This window comes from Alligator mississippiensis, chromosome 5 (genome assembly GCF_030867095.1).
Source record: "Alligator mississippiensis isolate rAllMis1 chromosome 5, rAllMis1, whole genome shotgun sequence".
Classification (NCBI taxonomy): domain Eukaryota; kingdom Metazoa; phylum Chordata; order Crocodylia; family Alligatoridae; genus Alligator; species Alligator mississippiensis.
The window spans coordinates 13,742,046-13,762,250 of NC_081828.1; the positions used below are offsets into that span (position 1 = coordinate 13,742,046).

Consider the following 20,205-nt stretch of genomic DNA (forward strand, 5'->3'; position numbering starts at 1 on the left):
TGCTCTCAGCTGTACCCCAGTGTAGAGCTCTTGGGATCCCTTTGACAACACGTTTGCAAATTTGGCTCAGAATTGAAGTTGGGTGGAGATTTTTCCTTAGAAACATTTTAGATGAAAAATAGCATGCAGCTGAGGCAGAAACTTCGAAGGGAAACATCTCTTCTCAGTGAATTTTTGTTGGTCTTTGTTTTTCAATAAACACACTCCCCCTCCCACCCCTGAAAACATATTACATCCTTTGGCTAAAGAGAATAGGAACATTTTAAGAAAAACTTAGTTGACCAATGTATATGTGGAAAGAGAAAGAGAGAGCACGCCCAAGTATATTTCTGAAAGAAATATATACTACAGTGGGTGTTTATTCCCTTGATATGATGACTTGATGAAAACGACTCCGTATGTTTTCTGCCACAGTGAGGGGCAAATTTGGATCTCACTTATGTTGATATAAATCCAGAGGAACTCCATTACTAAACTGGAGGCAGTTTGGAAATAAGCCTGACAAAATGAGATCAGAATCTGGTTTTTAATTATTAATTGTCTTTCACTGAAAAGATGTACGGGGGGGGGGAGGGGGAATAGGATTTTTTTTTTCCTTTTACTGTGCCAGTTCAGAATATTGCACTAAATGTATTCCCAAATCCATATGTAAAGCTTATAAGAAGAAAAAAAAAATCAGGGAACACATAACATGCTAATCCCCGTCTCTGCAAAGTATGTTTTGTCCATTGTCTCTTTGCAAAGGCAAGATCTCTTCCCATGGCTCTTCCCCAGATCGGGAGTAACATGTTTAATGTAACACTCTGCGTGCCACCCTAAAAGAGAGGATTAGAAATAGCATCGATACACCAAGAAACATGCCTTGTGTGCTGAAAATGTGGAAAACTTCCATTTCTGCTGGATTTGTACACTTTTTTTTCCCCTTGTTTTTTCCACACAGGTTGTTGGGCTCACGCTGTCTCAGGGCCTTGATGATCTTGCCCTTATCTACTTGGCCACAATTCAAGCCATTGCTGTAAGTCATTTTATAGAGCCTAAGTTGTGTAAGAGCATGAAGGACTTCAGCAAACTGCACCCTGTTCTATGGGGGATTGATGGTGCCCCCCCCCCGTTAAATAGATTTCTAATTACAAATGAACTTACTAAGTAGACATCTTAAAGGAGCAAGGTGGAGAGTAGAGTGCCCATTCCCTTGGCAAAGGGGCAGGGGGTCTGACCTAATGATCTGTTTAGGTCCTTTCCAACCTAAGCACTGTGAAACTATGAAAACATGTAGGAGTGAACTAGGTTTAAAATCCCTAAAATCCTAATTTACTCAAAGCATGAGGGATTTTGGCTAGCTAATAAATGAGAGTTGTGCATTAAGAAGCTTTTGGTCTTTGTGTTCTCCAGGAGGCAAAATGTATAAATATATACCCCCAAGGGGTCATTAACTGCCATAAGGAGGGGAGAGGCACAACCTTACCCCAACCAGAAGTCCAGTTCTGTCTGAACATGCATACTGGGATGCCCAGCGGTATGACCGAGCCTGGGAGGTTGCCATGTGTGAGATTTCCTTGCCCAACCTATAAAGAAATTTCTGGCATCATTAACTTTTGTGGAGTCCTGCTGTAGCCTGTCCAAAGCCTGGGATTGATACAGGGACCATTTGCCCCAAGTACTTGTGGAGGGTGACATTCCTTGGGGAGCGGTGTTAATGAGGGTAATGCATGGACGAATGCTATCAAGATGATGAAAGAAGCTGGATAGCCGTATGCAGGAAACAGCTCACTAGAGGGATGCATTATAGCTCTTCCTAAATCTGTGGGTTTCCCCTCTAGCTGTTGGGACTTCTGCCTGTTTGGAGGGGCAGATGGTGTAAAACATTTGGGGTTTCTCAAATCAGTATTTTCTGACAAACCTCTGTTTCAGTGGAAAATGTCCAAAGAGTGCTGCTCACTGAACAGCTACAAAAGAATATTTGCTCAGCCGATGCAGCCAGGTTGCATTTTTAGATGTGTAATGCCTACAATTGACTTTTCTCTCTCTTTGCCTGTGTTTTGAATTAATGCCTATTACCTTAATAACAACCCACCTATTCTTCCTTTTATTTTTTATTTTTTACTCATTTCCACACATTTCATTACAAAACTCTATGCAGCACGAGCTGCCTAGAGTTGTCCCTGTAGGTAGTCTGTTCACACAAGATGGGGCCTTGTACAGTGCTGAAATTAATTATCTTTCCAGCTGTCACACAGTAATGCAGCCATGTTTCTCTGCCATCCTGGGAGTTAACACTTGCTGCTGTTTTCTAATGGGACAGAGGTTTATGGATAACAATGACCAGTATGGTGTGCAGAATCCCAGCATTGCACCCCACCATCTGGAAGAGCAGCACAGGCAGCTGCTGTAATTTTATTATGAATTATGCATCTGACTTGTTAACACTCCTTCTTCAGGAAATACTGATCAGTTAATGTAAACCTGGAATTCATTAGTGCCAACTATTGACCTTTCTTTGAGGAACATAATGGTGTTATACCTGATGCTTTAATAAAATCCTCTGATTTAAATTTAAGAATGTCTAGGAAAGTAGACACAATGCCAGCTACTGATGTAGCCAAATGAAAGAAGCTGAAAACAAAAACTTTTCAATACCAAACAGGTGCTCAGTTATTATTTCATGCTAACGAGGTGGAAGCATTCTCTGCTGGACATCCTGGGAAAGCCACCTATTATCTCATTGCTTTGTTCTAAATACCGCATTTTAGCATTAAATGCAGCAGCCACAGGCCTTTTTCTATAATGAATTTTATTGACCATGATACATAACCTCAAGATAAAAGACCATACCCTCCGTTTCTCTTCCTGGTAAGTTAACACGCATCCATTTGCTTTTAAAACACCATTGAAACAACAGGCAATCATAATAAATCGACAGAGGACAATTTGTGTCTGCCCTTCCTGATAATATTTATGAGGTACAAACTTAGTTATTAAAAAGTTCCCCCCTACTACCACCTAATTTTTTTCTTTATGTCTGTTGTGTAATGCAACAAGACAAGATTTCCTGTTCACTAGAGCACCAAACCTGCACAACCCCTTGACTTTGATGGGAGATGCATCAGACTTTAAACCCAACTGCAAATCTTGTCAAAAAACCTAGGTCTACCCCTGGAATGTTAATCTCTAGTTTTCTTTTCAGTGTGAAACCCTTTTCTCTTTTTTTAAAATCAAATTAGCATTTGAAGCCCTCAATTTGCATTTTGTCCAATCCAAGATTAAATTAGGTTTGTTTTTTTTGCTTCCCGTAGTGAAATAAGAGTAGTTTTAATTTAAATTTCTCTGTGAATAAAATTTTCCAGGCAGGTAAACACACAATAATTTTCACAGCATGTTCTTTTTCAAAGTATTTGGAGCGGGGGCAGGGGCAGCGAGAGAGAGAGAGAAAGTGCGTGTTGTGAAGGAAGTTGTTAATAAATTTGAATTTCAGCAGTAGCGAAAGAGAATATCCTTTAGCTACTCATGTGGAATAATTTGGTGCAACAATTAGACTATTGTGGGCATGATCATAGATATAATTGTGGTCATCAAAGCCAGTTTTTAGGAGAGGGTTTTTTGGAATCGTTTATTTTTCCATAATTAAACTCATGGCTGTGTGATTTGGAAATTAGCCCTCTGTGTCAATAGGGAAGTGATGGATTTAGTCAGCTGGCCCTATGGCTGTTGCAGTTCCTCCTAACCACTTTGCCTTCAACCAAAATATATTTGAAGGCCTATCCAAAGTCATGGCAGCCATTCATAATAAACATCCCAAAACTGGTGAAATTCAACTAGTTTTATATTTCAGTAGCAACCTGAGCTTCAGTTTGCAGAGGGATTTACTCTGGGCTGCAGGCCTTTTCGTTAACTGGGGGCCCAGTTTCAGGAAAATGTTGGGCATAGCTGTATTTCTGACTCACTGTGCCAAGCAACACCATGCTGAAACACATCGCATGACTGCTTTTGGTACCTTCAGAACTAGAAATAGGGTAGCCATGCTGTGATCAAGCCCATTGGCTCCATCTCACAGCAGAATGAATTAATTCCACTTAAAGCATCTCACTTTTTCAGTTCAGAAAAACATGTTTTATTTTTTTTAATGGTATTAGTTAAAAATAAGCAATAGAGGGAAATAAAAGGATTTTTAAAGAGTTAAATAGAATCACAGAGACCTAGGGCTGGAAGGGACATCCATAGGTCATCTAGCTCAATGCCTTTTCATGAAAAACATGAAAAGGAAGCAGAAATAGTTGTTACTGGTTGAACCAAAACAAAATTCTTCATTTAGCCAAAACACTGGAAAAAAAACCTGGTTTGGTCTGACCCTAAACCATTTTCCCCTGTTTTGCTGCCAAGCTATAAAAAAAAAAAGGGCCATTTTCTATAAGCCTGTGGCAGATCCTTCAAATTGTGCATATACTGACCTGTGAAACTATAAGAGTTCTGCTCTTCCCTTTTGGTAGCCCAGTCACTTCGATACACTATCATAGCTATGCAAAACAGTGCCAGTGCTTGAACCAAGTCCCCCTGGTTTGGAAGGGAGAGTACTGAAGGCGGAAACTTTTAAGGAAGGATCTTTGACTTCCTTTCTCCTTAGTGTAACAGATCCCTAATATATTAGCCTTTAAATAATCCTGCAAGGCTAATTTGTATTGTGTAATGTTTTCAGAGGCATATCAGATAGTGGTGGATGGTGCAGCCATTCAGTGTCGACTTCTGGGACTCTTAACTGTCTCCTTATTCCCTTGTAGCTGCTCAGTTCCCATTGTCCCTCCTGGCCCCAAACAGCTATTTTTCAGTGGTCCCAATAGGTTTCCTTTGATCTTTCTGATCCTGAGTCTTTGCATCTCACAGCCAGTTCTGTTGGCACTTTGGGTGTTTCCATTTCAACTCTCCATAACTGCAGACAAGCCGCTGTCAGGTCCTGCTTTCCCCTCCATCCATCTCCCAAAATGTTTCCTCCAGCCATGTGCTTTCATATTCTTCCCTCCCAAATCTTGTACCTGATACCTTTTGCTTTCTTTGACTTCTTTTGTTCCTAATAATTGAGAGTCAGACTGGCTGTGTCTACATGAGACAGTATCTTGTGACTACTGCACAGTAGCATTGCATGGCACGAAGCATAGTAGCATGAGCTGCAGTGTAGTCAGCATCACCAAAAAGCCGTTCAGGGATGCTACTGCACAGTAACTCCTTTAGTACTTGTGTATGCAAATGCAGCACAGTCAGCATCTCGTGTCGACGCAGCCACAGTGCTTCTTAGTGGCCAGGAATGAAGCTGAATCCTTAACTCCATTGACCTACTTGTTGTCCTTAGGTTACCATAAGGGGCTCCCACTAGCCATACATTTCCATCTCCCTTGTAATCACTTAGTGTAGGTTCTCTGATGGGCGTGTTTTCCTCCTGAGCACATCAGTCTTTTTCTGTCTTTGAAGTTAGGAACAAGACACATTTTGGAAACTATGCAGGCTGCAGGGCACCGCATCAACACTCTGTTTCTGTGTGGTGGGCTGAGGAAGAACCCCCTCTTTGTGCAGATGCATGCTGACATTACTGGTAAGCTAGACAGAGGAAGTGGGGGAAGGAGAGTAAACTGCTGTATTATTTTAGGTGGCTAAAAACTTTGTGTTTGGAAAAATAAATACTCTCTTTATATGGAACTCTGCTTGGCTGGTTGGCCAAAAACTGTGTAATGAAATGCTACTTCCTGAAAGTGGATTTTCTGAAACCTAAAGGCGTTGGACTGACACAAAGATGTGGTGGAAACAAAAGTATCTTGTCCACATTATTAACAAATAGGCTTCTCAGAAAAACACAGCAGTTCTTTGCCATTTCTAGGAGAAAATGCAGGAAAATTTAATGGCAAATTGGAATGTACCTAGAGACTTTAAAAAAAAAAAATGTCCCATTAAATGGTGTAGCAGGGATGTAATTCAGTGTAAAAGTCTATGTTGGTTTAAATATTCTATAGAAATTATTCAGTTCTGTTAATTAATTAAACCAGATTCTGCCAATCTAGTCCTAGGCCTTTTTCTATAGAACCTGTTTGTTCTGTGAAAAATAATGTTGGCTTCATCTCAGTTGAATAACCTTCCCCTAACATCCATTGTTTATACTGAACATTTTCTTGATAACATAGTCTTTCTTATCTCAGTTCCTTGGGTGCTCATGTAATTCAGGTACTATAGGACCCAGTTCTGTAGATCTTTACTCCTGCTGTCTCTCATTTGATAGAATTTCACATAGATAAAGGGCCTGGTTTATATTTTTTTATAGGAGCAGATGGCAAGCTTGCACTGCATTTATAATCTCCACGCAGTCTCCATAGGCATGGTATTGTCCAACATCTGCACATCAATTCAGTGTACTGTCAAAATTTAGAAAAAACAATATCATTTACTTAAAAAGACTTTATAGAAACCTTGACCTGTTTATGGGTTGGATGACTTTCAAATGAGGAATGGTCAAGCTGGTTTGGATAAATTTAAAGCTCAGATTTGGGGTATTCGGTGTGGAGATTTGAATTACCTTCACATCAAACACAACTTCTTACCTTGGTATAGGAAGAAAGATGAAAGTCTGCATTATGTAATTATAGTAAACGAAAGCAAAAACAGAGAAGCAAATGACATGACCAAGGCTTGTGTGGATGCAGTATATCATAGCGGTGCTTTCTGTTTGTCAAACACGATTTTATCAAGTCCACACCTTTCCTTATCTAACTAAAAGATAGCATAAGGTGAGTTAATTGCAAATAGCCTTACTATTGGAAACTGCTTTGTGATGTCTACTATAAAAGCTTTATTAATAGGTATTCTGATTAAAATTTAATCAGGAATCTCTGGACTGTAACTAACAGCCAAGTACAATTCCAGACAAAAAGGCCTTTTTGCAGTCCTGGAATTCTCCTGGTTTGTAAAATGTGTGACTGACAAGGGATGTCAGAGTTCATCTAACTGAAATGCTCTTGGTTCTGTTGAACTCATTAGAGCCTATCAGATAAAATAACTAACATTCCAGGATCAATCCCCCATTCTTTCAGGAAAAGAAAAAAATCTGAATATATTACTGTTAGCTGTAAGTGCCCATTCTGCTCAACCATGCAGACTATCAGCAGAGAAATTCACAGGCCACTTTTAAAGTATCAGTTGAAATGGCAAGATGAATATGTTCATTCTGAAGACTGGGAAATAGTCAAGATGTTTTAAAGCATGCTGCAAGTTGCTCGGTACTTCAAAGGTTAACCAATACCGAGACTAGCAGTGAACTGTCCTTTTAGTTTGTCCGGGCACATTCAGAGTTATAGGTCTAAAGCCTGACCTGTAGTTGCAGATTTGGGGGAGGAATACAAAGATGGCCAATTCTAGAGCCACCTATATTGGACTGATGCCTTTTGGGAACACCTTAAAAAACTTTAGAGATTGGTCTAAATTACACATTTTACATAATTACATCTGCCTGGCAGCGGCCATTCCAGCAAGCAAGAATCACCAGGGCACAGGAAGCTCTGGCTAGATCCAGTTTGCCCCAGTCACTCCTTTTGTGCCAGCTACGAGGTGGTAGGGTAGTATGGAAGGCAGCTCCATGTTACTACAAGGGTCCCACTATCCAGCTTGTGCCCATGGGAAAGTGCAGATCTGCTATATTGCAGCTAAGTGTCTGGCTCCCTGAATGTTGAATGACGGTTTTTTGTATTAATAATTATGTTTTCCACTTCGAAGTATGAAGGAAAATCCATGAGGATATGCATAGAAAGTGTTCCCAGGCCCCATCATGTGGGCAGGCTTACGCAGAAGTAGCATGTAGCTTAGCAGTTTCAGCATCTTCTCAGTCACTTTTACTCCTTGCAGGCATATGACCAAACCCTGCTTATTATTGTCAGGACTGGCTCATCCATCCACAGAAGCAAGCATTTCCTTCACCCAGTCACAGATAATCAGAGAATTCACAAATGTATTCAATACTGTACAAATACCAACAAATCATTTGCAAAAATAACTTGCTAAGATAGCCTGAAGCTAGGAAAATAATTAGATTTGCTCCCTTTCTATGTTTTTAACGGGCTGTGAAGAAAATTAAAACATTTGTATTTTCTTTGTACCCCCATATATTTTTTCTGCTTGATTTTTTTTCACCCTTAACTGGGTGGAAGAGACCCATTATTTTCCTGGAAAATTATGGAAGTTGGAAAACTAGTAGATTTATGATATTACTTAGGTTAAAAAGTCTAATTCAGGTAAAGAGGAAAAGATTTCATATAAGGTTTGAGGAAACCCCCAGCTCATATTTTTAGACCTTTCAGCAAAAACAGAAGATTAGACCCAGCACTTTTGTCCCAGCATATATATGACCCAGCATATATATGTAGGGAGGGAAACTGGACTCTCACTTTTCTAAACTCTTTACATAAAAGCAAAAAAAGGCCACAGCTCACTTTTCTTTCCCCTGTAGGTATCTTTTGTATAGTGGGCAAATGGTGTTGTTTGGGTTGGGAAGATATTTTTCAGTGCAATTTGTGTCTCACATTTTACCGAATTTGTATAAATTCTGCGTTTTGCTTAGAGCTTGGGGTAATTAAGGGAATCATTCTACACTGACCAGCAGTAGAAGCAGCAGCTGTGCAGAGTCTATGAACTTAGTTCATACACAGATTCGCCCAGCCTCCCTCTTTTTTTTTTAAACTGTGATTATTTATTGTGCATTGAGTGCTATGGTACTTCATTCTCCCTAACAGAGGTGTATTTCTTTCCTGCACAGGCAAGCCTATTGTCCTGTCCCAAGAAGTGGAATCTGTTTTAGTTGGTGCTGCTATTCTTGGAGCTTGCGCTTCTGGGGATTTTGCTTCCATACAGGTATGTAATAATGGAAAAACCTGAATCCCTCTGTCTTCAGGTTTGATTTGTAGTTTTTTTGAGTCTGGAATCATAGAAGGTTATAATTAAGCTGAAAAACAATTCTACACATCAAGGAAGTTTCCTGCTTCAGTTATGCCTCCTGATTTTTTTTCCTCTACCAGTTCCATATATGTATTGCTCCTGTGTGTTTGAGAGACATTTTCCTTTTAAATGTGGGGAGAAGTAAATATAAGCTACTCCCTATAGAATTACCCACGTCATTTGGCAGATGACCAAGCTAAGCCCTGGTCTAAAATGTGGTTCTTGTAGGTATAGAAAGACATCCACCCAAATACAGCATAATGCAGGATCCAGTCCAAAGATTATTACCACTGCTAACAAGTCCACTCTTTCATCCCAAGTTATCATTTTTGTGGTTTGTTCTCCTTCCACTTCCTTAAAATCAAAGAATCTTAAATGTGTAACTATTCCCTGGCCAGAATAAACACAGCCTATATCACCTAGCGTGCCTGTGGCTGGAGCTTAAGAGTATTTGCTCCAGATACTTAACTCTATTAATTGTAACAGAACTAGTAGTAGTAAGGCTTATCCTCTGTGGAACAACTTCTGGGGGTGACACAACCACAAGCATGAAACAGATGCTGTACTGCCTTATGTAACACTGGTATATGTAACTTCCACGTGTACATAAAAGGATATTTGTATATAGTGAGTTAAGAGGACCACCTCTCTTTTAAGGGGTTCCTTTTGTAAGTGAGTACAGTTGCCATATAATAGCCTTTTGGACTTGCGCTGAACTCACAGTTCCTTGGGATACTGAGCCAGAGTCTCATTCCACGTTCATTGACAAGGTCCCATTGAACTCGGAAGCAGATCTGCATTAACTGAGGATTTAGCCCAGGGTCTCACATGTTTCCAAAGGTCTGAAGGCTCTGCTGAGTGATATGGATTGGCTTCCTTTAATGAAAAGGCATTCACTGAAACATACCCCAGTGCAGCAAATTAAAATCTTGTAATAAATTGTATCTGTGTTGTATAATTGTACTGCTTATAGCTCAGGCTTGATAATTGTGATCAATGTAATTGATTTTGATAAAAGCTTCTGGTGACAGGGCTTCATACTAATTCTTGCCATTCTGTTAATCTTTTGAAGATTACTTTCTGGCTTTAAATATATGGGTGTTTAAAAGTTCAAAGTTTAGTCTGTCATGCAAACTGATACATGGTAAGAAAACTCTTCAGTTCTCCTCGTAGCAAGTCTGATTGCGTAAGCATTAGTAAATCTTGTGTTGTAAAGTTGCTAGTGGTCTGATACCTTTCCTTTTATGTGGTTTTATATAACGGTAACTTCTTTTTTTATTTTAAGTATTTCTTCTTACCCTCATATGCTTAAATATTTCAAAAGTATGACGTCCCAGAATGTAAAAACTGTACATTGTATTGAAGCCCATTCTTTCAAAAATCTTTCTTAGTTCAACTGTGACTGGACCCTGGTACCTAAACAAATCAGGGAGCTGTTAATTTAAAACCTGTTTGCCTTTTGAATGAAAACACTATAATGACATCGTTGCAGAAGTGTACACTTTTAATATTCTGAAACCAGTAACCCCTGTGGAGCCAAAGATATCAAGATGAGGCACTAGCACTTCTTGGTTGATCCTGTGAGTCTGCAGAATTTAAGACTAACACTGGAAAGGTTAAATACCTACATATATGGCACCTTTATCTATGCTTTGGCATCAAAGGAGAAATTGTATAATCTAATGTGTTCAGTCCCCATCTCTCTCATTAGCCTCAAACATGCAGAAATGTTTCTGAAGGTGTTATATGCTAATACTGTATTTCATGCTGTTTGTGCTTTAACAATTTATCTGGATTAGCTGTCGGATTTTTGGGTTGGTCACTGTCTTGCTTCAGTTTAAAATTCAAAATAATGCATCTGATCCTGTGATAAAGACAGTGTGCGATTGCAAGGAATCGGTCAGAACCCCCGTGTTTTTGGCTGAAAGACTTCATGACGATCAAAATGTAAATGCAAGACAAACTAGCTTTATACTGTCAGACACATTGGAGAGAAACTTTTAGGGCATGATTTTCAAAACTGCCTGTGCACACAATTAAATTGCCAATTTGTATGTGCTCTTATTGTATTAGGTCATGTAACTGGTGGCTACTTTGATGCACTTAAAGGCATTTTGAGTGCAAAAATACCTGGTTTGAAAACATAATCTCAATAATTACATGGCTAGATTAGGCACATAGAAACTAGTGGGGTGAGTTAGCAAAAAGAACAGTTGCTTTCAGCCAGAATTTTTTTCCCCTTTGAATTATAAAAAGGACTCAAAAGAAATTACTGTATGCAAAAAGGGAATAAATAGAATATTTCCAGTTGAAATTCAACCCAGTGCTATAGTCCTGGGTGGGAAGCCTGACTGCCCCAACAGCCCCCTCCCCTCCCTTCCCTTCCCTGCTTCCAAGCAGTCATTTTTACCGTGCCTGACTCAAAGCTTGTGTTAGCTGACAGGAGTGATTCCACTGATTTAAATGGGCAGTGGGTCTGGCCCATTGCATTTCCTCAAGGCATTTGTGCCAAATGGAAAAAGGATCTTAGAGAATGCCAGTGTCTCTGTCTCCATAGGTGTCTGTGTCATGCTTATTGCTGTGGTATCTGAGTATCTTGTTCAGTGGCGACCAGTCTATGCCCATGCATCCAGTCCAGCACTGTGACATTCCTGCACCTTTGGCAAGACCCAACCCTATGTGTTTTCAATTAATATGTTTTTTGATGATAGCAGTTCTTTTATATGCATTGCTGATAGCTATAACAGTGGCAAGGCACAGTAAGGAATTAAATATTGAAAATATTTTTAAAAGAATCTACCCACTGACTACACCAGATCAAGAAACAAGAAAGTATGTAAATGCCATACTTTTTGGTTAACAGATATCCCATATTGTAATCCAATAGCTTCTCACTATGTTGGGCTCCTGATCAAAAGCCTCCCTACACCAAATTGGATTTTCCCCAATGAACTACCTGGGCATTTTGTCCAACTTGTTGTTTGTTATTCTTGGCAAGAATACCCAGGAAGGTATCTACCCAAGAAGAACACAGGAAGGTATCAAACTGTCCACCTAAGCACATTTTTTCGTACAAATTAATGACCAACTTACTTTCTAATTCCCCTTCCTCCCCCCAATGTAACAATAGTCCAGTTGCTCATAAAGAAGTATAGTACATTTCTTTGGACGAGTCAGATTCCTGCTCTTAAACCATACAAGTGTCTACTCTTGATTCTTATTTTCCAAATAAGATATCTATATTTTTATCTCTCATGTGAGACCAAGGCAACAGGAAAAGTTAGTGACTCAGGGATTAAAGGAGATTTCTTTCAAAGTATCAGATTCCCCTATGGTCATTTTCTTTATTGACCACATCTGTATTAACAACTGAATTCTCAGTATCCTGCACATCTTGCAGGGAAGTGTTTGAAAGGTTACTACAAAATTTGTAACAGTCCAGGTTACAATCTAATTTGCTGGATTCCTTTGTGGGTTTAAAAGCCCAAGCTTTTATTCAAAACTGCAATGTCTTCCTTAGGTAATTCTACCAAGGAAAGATTTATAACATCCATCTCTGATGCCTGGTCACCACATGTTGTTCCTTCAAAGAACGTTGACTTCCCTATATTTCTCTTCATTTACCCCCTCTGCGATTTTTCTCCTCTGTGGTGAAAGGGAATTAAAATATTTGTCCAATCCAAAAAAACCTCCAAAACCTTAGAATGATCAGAATTATCCCCTCATTTCATCTTTTGATTATTTAGTCTCTAGACTCTCCTGGGGAAAAAATCTTTGGGGGGTTTTTTCTCTCTCTCTTTGGCTCATCTTATGATTTGTCCCAGCCATTCATTTTTTTTTCTTTTAACCAGCTACTTTTGTCTCTTTAATGGTTAACTACAAGCTATAAAACAGCCCACCTGGGCCAGCACTGACACAGGAGACAATTCAGAGCAGTTCATCACCATAGAAAAGTCCATGATGTTGAAGGATTTTGGTTAAATTTGCACACACAGTCTAAAATAGTCTTAGCACTGATGACTGAGATGGATCCAGGGTATGGGCTATAGTCATTCCTCTCATGCTGGGATCTCGGTTTGTCATTTATGTACATTTCTATATGATTTTTTTTTTTTCCTATAGTGAAGATAGTTTCTGGTTTCAAAGGCCAGTGGTTCCTTCTAGGTAAAAGTGTTCAATAAATATGTCAGAGTTTCAAGTATATCCTTGTTACTCCGCTTCAGTTATATGTAACTGGAAAAGGGAAAGAGGAGGCTGTTTGAGTTGGCTGTCATCCAGCTCTTTCTTCAGGATTGCCTTCTCCTTCGGACACAGCTCATACACATGAGAACAGAATTATTGCCTTATAAAAGCCAGTGACCCCACTGATTAGTCCCTAATTTCACATTAAAGTAATTAATAAAATTATCTTTAGAAAACCTAATTACCAACTTTCTTTTGGTCCTGGTATCTTAAGGAAGAGTCTTTTCACTGAGGCAAAGATGAAAGAAAAGAAATGTCATCCAGTGCAGTGCAGTGTATTTTACCAGGAGCTTTTCTGTAACCGGAAGAATTGTTTTGGCATAAACACTGAAGAGGGAATAAGGGGTTGACTTGGGCTTGATTCCCTGCTTCCCAATGCTCTTCCCTGGCCCTGGGTCTTGGATTTGCACCATTTTGATCCTCAGGAGCACTGGAAAATCACTTAGCACATAGTGAGTGCTACTGCAAAGAAAATACAATAGATAAACACAGTACTACAAACAGTGTGTGCGTGTGAGTGTTTTACCTGCACTGGTTGACACTGATATTCGTATATATTTGCAACTGCATGCATGTGTGTATATGCATGTATAGTTCAAATGATGGGTTATATTTGCATTTCTGTGTGTGGATGGATGACACAGGAGGAGAGTGTGGTTGTGCAGTAGCCTGTTCCTCCCTGTATTGCCGAGTGCTTTGTCACTCTGTGACCTCATTTGTGTTGTGTTAAGTCTCCTTTCCTTTCCCTCATCCCCTCTGGGGCCACGTTCACGATTGCATCCTCCTCCTCCATTACTGTTTTGTTCTTGTTCGGAAGGAGTGCCAGGTATTCCCACTGCCTTCTCCTGACCTGCTCCAGGCCTGTGGAAGTGGACTGTCCTTCTCCTCCCTCTATCCGAGGAAAGCTGGAGTCTTTCCTTTGGGCCCTCTTCAAGCCCCCTGGTGTTGCAGCTACTTGGAGATAGGAAGCAGAGTTTCAGATATCCTTAACAGCTACTGGTTGGCCCCAGAGATGAAGGGGACAGTCCTGCTGAGCTGTCTGTAGACACTAGCTTGTGGGATCAGGAAGTGGTCTCCCCTCCCTCTTTCCCTAACCTTCACTATAGGATCAAAGTCAAGGGAGAAAGTCCCTCGCATGCCTACTTTGCATGCTTATATTATACTTGTGTGCCAGAACAAGATCTCTTGCCCTCACTTGGCCTCTCATTCCATTTGATCAGCTACTGAGGTCACAGTTTTGAATCTGACATCGTCGTGTTGCCATAGAAATGCTTGTGATATCATTAATTCAGCGAGAGACAAGTAGGACCTGTGAATGGATTTCATTTTTTAATATGTATTGGAGATTTCCTTGTATGAAAGCAACTTTTTAAGTTACTCTGTATATAGTTTCCTGTTAGCTTAGGTTGTTAAGCAGAAAGCTGACATTTACTAAAGCTTCTGTATACTTTTTTTCTCTCCACTTACATTTAAACAGGAAGTTGTAGATACAAACTTGCTAAATAGATACTACAGGGTGCTGACCAGCATTGTAGAAATAGCTAAGTAGTGTATTAGTTGCAATATTTAAACAGTTTTAGCTACTTGGTGATATCAAGCACTACGTAGTTATAACTGCATGGCCCCTGAAGCAACACCCATAGCTACATGACCCTGGAGCAGTGGGGACCAACCTTTTTGGTAGACATGCCACAGATTAGTCCTGCACCGTCTCCGAGTGGCACTCGGATCCCCTTTCCATGTCCAATCTGCTGCTCTGCTTTCTGTGGATTATCTTCCTGATCTCCTGATCTGCTTTCTGTTTCCTTCCCTGTGCCCCCTGCCTCATCTTCTTTGCTGTGATCCGTTCCCTCCCCTATCTGCTGTTGTGCTGCCTGTCACCTCTCTGATCTGCCCTGTGCCATACACAGGGTGCATTTACATATGCGCTTTACTGCAGAGTTAGCTAATTATCTCTGCAGTAAAGCATCACCATTTACACATGCAGCTGTATAAAGGCACAGTAAATTAATTACCTCTGCCATAAGATAGTACTATCAAAGACAGTACTATCTTATGGCAGATTAAGTAACTGCGCTGAAACGAACATATAGATGGTGACAGGGACTGGCTGGACCATGAGGCTAAAGTGTGGGAGCTGCCTACCGGCTAGCCACACAGCTCCGCAGGTTCTGCACCCTTGTGCCTCGGCCAGCCCCTCCACTGCCTGACCCTGCCACCCGGAGCCTAAGGCTGACCCCCGGGATCCCCTGCCAGCCGGGGCTGCTCCTCCCCAGGTCCAATTGCTGCTGTCCCCAGCACACGTGCAGACATCATGTCACATTAATTCCACACGTAGATGCACCCACAGGCTGCCCGTACTGTGGCACTCATGTCGCAGGCCGGCCGCCCCTTCCCTAGAACCTCCTGACATGTAAATAAGGTCTGTGATTAGGAGGGGGAGAGGTTTCTTGAGACAGTTGGAGATGCTCTTTATGAAATGGTTAAGTTACAACTCCCTGTTAGCAGAACTGGGGTGGGTTTTATTTCTGCACTGCTTGGATTTTCTCAGTGAAGTGGCCGTGTGTCAAATTTGATTTTAAAAAATACAAGTAAATATTACTTGGGCACGGGTGGAGGTTTATATTGGTTTAACAGGGACTAGTCCCACTTTTGGAGTTTCTGAACCAGATCATCATCTGATGAGATTTGGAGTAGCTTTATTGGCTTCAACATGGGCAGAGGACCTGGTCACTATTTCTCTTGCAAACATTGCCACTGAGTCAAGGGCTGAAGTTTGTAAAGATATTCATCTCTCTTTCTGGATCTTTAATGAGAAAAGCAAGGAGGTTTCAGGGAGGGGAAAGTTCTTTCCTTAATTATTTGCAAAATCAAAAGGGACAATCAATTGGGTTTCTCCCTATTAAGTCAGGGTGAGTCTCCTTCCCTCATTTCATTAAACATTTAAAGCACTCTTATTTCTAAGCAGAGTAATTGGTAATTAAGTGCTATAATCAACTTGTGTAAACATAATGTTGAAGGAGAGAAGCAAATTAATCATTTTGTTGGCATGCTCTTACTCTATTAATGCACCTTTTACTACTTGTACTAAGGAGCCTCCTGCAGCATCAGGATAGTTTTTATTCTCCACTCCTTTGATCAAACATTTTGGATAAGCACAAGTGCCCATTTAGCCTTGCCTGCTTAGTTTTTATCTTCTGCGTTTTGACCCCCAGCAATGTTACCATGTATGTAGTCTTATGGATTGTTCACAGGTTTGGCTCTTTTTCCCATTAGAGATCAGTGAAGAGCGATCACTTTATTTCACATACGTAGCAAGGATTGCAGGTGATAACCAGTTATCGTCACTGTTCTGTTAACCAGGACCAGATTCAGTGGCTCAAGGGTTTATACCCTCTTTTGACTTCCAGTGAAGTTAGTATGGCATGTGTGAAACCACCAAAGAGAGAAAGAGGAGAGGAAACAAATAAAAACGGAATGATTTAGGTGCCTTGCAGACTGCTTTTCCTATTACTAGCATAGACGAGCACTGTTGTCAATCTCCCCAGCAAAGGTGGAGACTGACAAGAATCACAGCTACTTCTTTGTGCCTAAAGATGAACCCTCTTGATTAAAATGAGGGAAAGAGTTGGAGCAGAATGAGTGGAATTGCCATAGCTTTCCAGTCCTGTCAATACAGGAATGAGTTTCCAGTTAGTCTGAGACGTTCCATGAATACTAACTTCACTTTTAAAACAAGTGAGGTAGGCTTACAGATCCAATATCTATTTATTTCAGATATTGAATGGGCGGTATTTACATATGGCTGAATCTAATCCCCAGATAACAGTTTAATCTAAGGAAACTCCCCTACACCTCTCCCCATCACATTTTAAAGCTGGGGCTATAGATGATGGCATGGTATATTCACAAAAGCACTAAAAAAGTAGCTCCTTGCACATCTGCTGTTTACTGATACACGATACTTGTTGACATCTGTTGCCCTTCTCATTTAATGAGAGCTTGCTTCACTTACTTCAACATTTCCACATTGCCCTGCTCCTGAAATACACTGATATAACGATCCTTCCAGAGTCCCAGTGATCATTGTCTAATGAGGAGAGGCACCTATCATTTTGTAGACTTCATCTCGTCCTCCTCACCTCCGTGTTACTGCTGGGAATTGAAAGAAAGCTGTCAAAGAACGTTACCCCCACTGAATTTTCTCAACAGATTACAGTATCTGATGTGATAACCTGCTGGGTGTTTGATACATTATCAGATCAGTACCTGCTGTACTGTAGTGTTTTGTTCACTGTAACTTTACTTGTTTTGTAGTTGTGTTATATCACTAGAAAGTATTGCAAGGAAAAACACGTGTGCAAGCCAATATCAAAGTAGGTCAGGGGTGTCAAAATCATCTTGTTCCCTGGGTCAGATGTGGACATGGCAGTGACAGCAGGGCTGGTAGTGGTGGCAATTGGGTGATCAGTAGTGGGGATTTATGCAGCCATTACTTGCCCCCCACCACATGGCCTCTGGGGGCTCTGTGGCCCAGATTTCAATGGCAAGTCCTGCCTCCACTCATCATCCCCAAATTCCTGATCTCTACAAGCCCCATGGACCAGATGACACAGCTGTGTGAGCTAGATCCTTCCCTCAAGCTGTAAATTGAACACCCCAGCCGTAGCTCATATCACTTTAAAGAGACACAGGATCTGGTCCATAATAATAGTGCCCAACTCTCAGCTGATATAAATCCACATAGCTCTCATGTCTTCAGTAAAGCATTGCCAATTTACACCAGGGCTGTGATCCACTCAACAGCTGAAGATCTCTCCCACAGTTCTCTTGTGGATGATACATCTAGAAATGATGAGGATTAGTATAGCTCAGGGATGGGCAATTATTTTGGGTGGAGGTCCACTTTCTGAGTTTTGGCAAGCCATCGAGGGCCGCATGACAGGCAGCCAGGGGCAGATAAATATCAATTTTCTAAACGTTTAGGGGTCCCGCGGGCCAGATGGGATGGCCTGGTGGGCTATATCCAGCCCGCGGGCCGCATTTTGCCTACCCCTGGTATAGCTCCTGCCATTGGTTTTCAGTAATATCCATTCAGAAATGAGCTGTGGACATGATAGGTAACAAGATACAAAAATATCCTCTTTTCTTTATTACTCTGGCTATCCAGAAACCTAGGACACTACATTTTAAATATCATCCAGAAGAGAGTTTTTTTCTCCATAGCAATTTGATAGATAAAGAAGGCCAGATTCTCAGCTGGCAAAAATCGATGTAACTCCATTGAGTGCAGTGAAACTATGCTGATTTTTTTTAGCTAAATGTTTGGCCCAGAATTCCCTACAGTCACAGGAGCATTTAAAAATGTGGCCATACTATTGTCTTTAAAGTAGATGATTTATGACATACTCCACTAATAAAATTAAATGAAACATTACGTTCTGTTTAGATGTCAGTGAAAGGGTATGTATTACTGTTTGTTGGGAAATCAGCCTGACTTATCTGTTTATTAATTTTGTCTGAGAGCAGTGATAAAGATTTTATTACTTATTGCCTACATTTATGAGGATGGATTGAAAAGGCAGTAAAGCCCCTTAGCAATTCTAAAATGACCCTAGAAATCCATTCACTTTGTGTATTTTCATGTAATAATGTGGCCAGACAGAGAGGGCCAGATCTTCTGCAGAGGTAAATCGGTGTAGCTCCTTTGACTTCATTAGAGCAATGGCAAATTGCACTGCTTGAAAGATCCTAGTGACCTTCTTCACTCAAGCTCTGCATCGTTCATACATTGTTGTAGTCCCATTGAAGGAGTAGTTCCTCTTGTCCCAGTAGCTTTGACATTTACTTTAGTGATCCCGGCAGTCTGTAGTAAGAGACAGTGATCTCACACCTTTTAACTTGAAGTAACCTCATCTCAGCTGACACATTGGCATAGCACAGAGCTTGTGTTGGAACAACCTGAGGCCAGTGAGACTCCCACAAAGACAGCAGAATCCCTTTTATCTGTCAGCAAGTCTAAGAGGTGGGAAGCAGGAGGAAATATACTGGGTAGCAAATCCTTGGCTCCGTTGCTGGATCTCTTCATAACAACCCAAGGCACAGATGACCACTGTAATATTCAGATATGTAACGTGCAGCTAGATTGTAATCACCTAGACTAAATGATCTGTTTTGTAATAGGAAAAGTATATCAAACAGGCAATATGAGCAGTTGCAAATGAAAGAGAATTTGCCACTGCTCCATAGTGGCTTGTAGGCAGTTTGGTTCACTCTGTACTAGAAAGAGAGGTGTTGGTTTTAAATGAAGCGTGTAAATCAGTCAAGAAAATCATCTTCTGGAATATATTGGGTTTCCAAAACAGATTATGATTCAAGGGCAGCTCTTACAATAAACTGTGTAATAATACAACCACTTTGTGTCTATTTTTACAACCCGTGGCATGGTTTTCTGTTCGTGTATTTGTGAAGAAACCATAAATATGTCTTCATAACCAAGAGAGATCTTATTAAAAATGTTATCCATTTCCTCTCTATTTTAGGGTCAAATTCTCTCCACAGATACGTAGGTCTAACTCTCACAGAAGTCATTTAGACCGTAGACATCCACTCTTTGTTTAGGGCACTGGGAAGGGGAGAAGCATGTGATGGTAACATTTTTTGAGAAAAAATATTTCAGAGATGGTATGATAGATTTTTTTTATGGCTGTTACTAGCCAGTGATGGCCTTTCCAGTGTGTATCTTGTATAAATGATGTGGAGGATTTCAGACTAGGCGAATGTCTCCCTGCCCTCACCTCTTCCACAGCTGAGCAGAACAACCTTCAAGCTGTGCACTAGAGAATTGGAAACTCAATCCAGCCACATTGTGAGATTAATTTTCCATCTGGGATTTGAACTCTTGCTATGTCAGTGCAGGGGATCAGACTGTTCTGTAAGGAAGCACAGGCATCTAGAGTCACAGCGCTAGCTGTCTGAAATGCCTGGGGTTTTTTAAAATGAATT

At 40.6% G+C, this 20,205-nt stretch overlaps 1 protein-coding gene across 12 annotated transcripts in view; it reads left to right on the forward strand.

Annotated features, from left to right (window-relative positions):
* FGGY (FGGY carbohydrate kinase domain containing) overlaps positions 1-20,205 on the forward strand; it is a 412,233-nt gene that overhangs the window by 362,449 nt on the left and 29,579 nt on the right. For 11 of the 12 annotated variants that reach the window (XM_019479224.2, XM_019479227.2, XM_059727889.1 and 8 more), the window contains 3 exons: positions 941-1,015; positions 5,458-5,578; positions 8,780-8,874. In XM_019479224.2, the coding sequence (XP_019334769.2) occupies positions 941-1,015; positions 5,458-5,578; positions 8,780-8,874 (291 nt within the window). The remainder of the gene's footprint in view (positions 1-940; positions 1,016-5,457; positions 5,579-8,779; positions 8,875-20,205) is intronic. The other variant, XR_002087611.2, reaches the window with a different exon arrangement.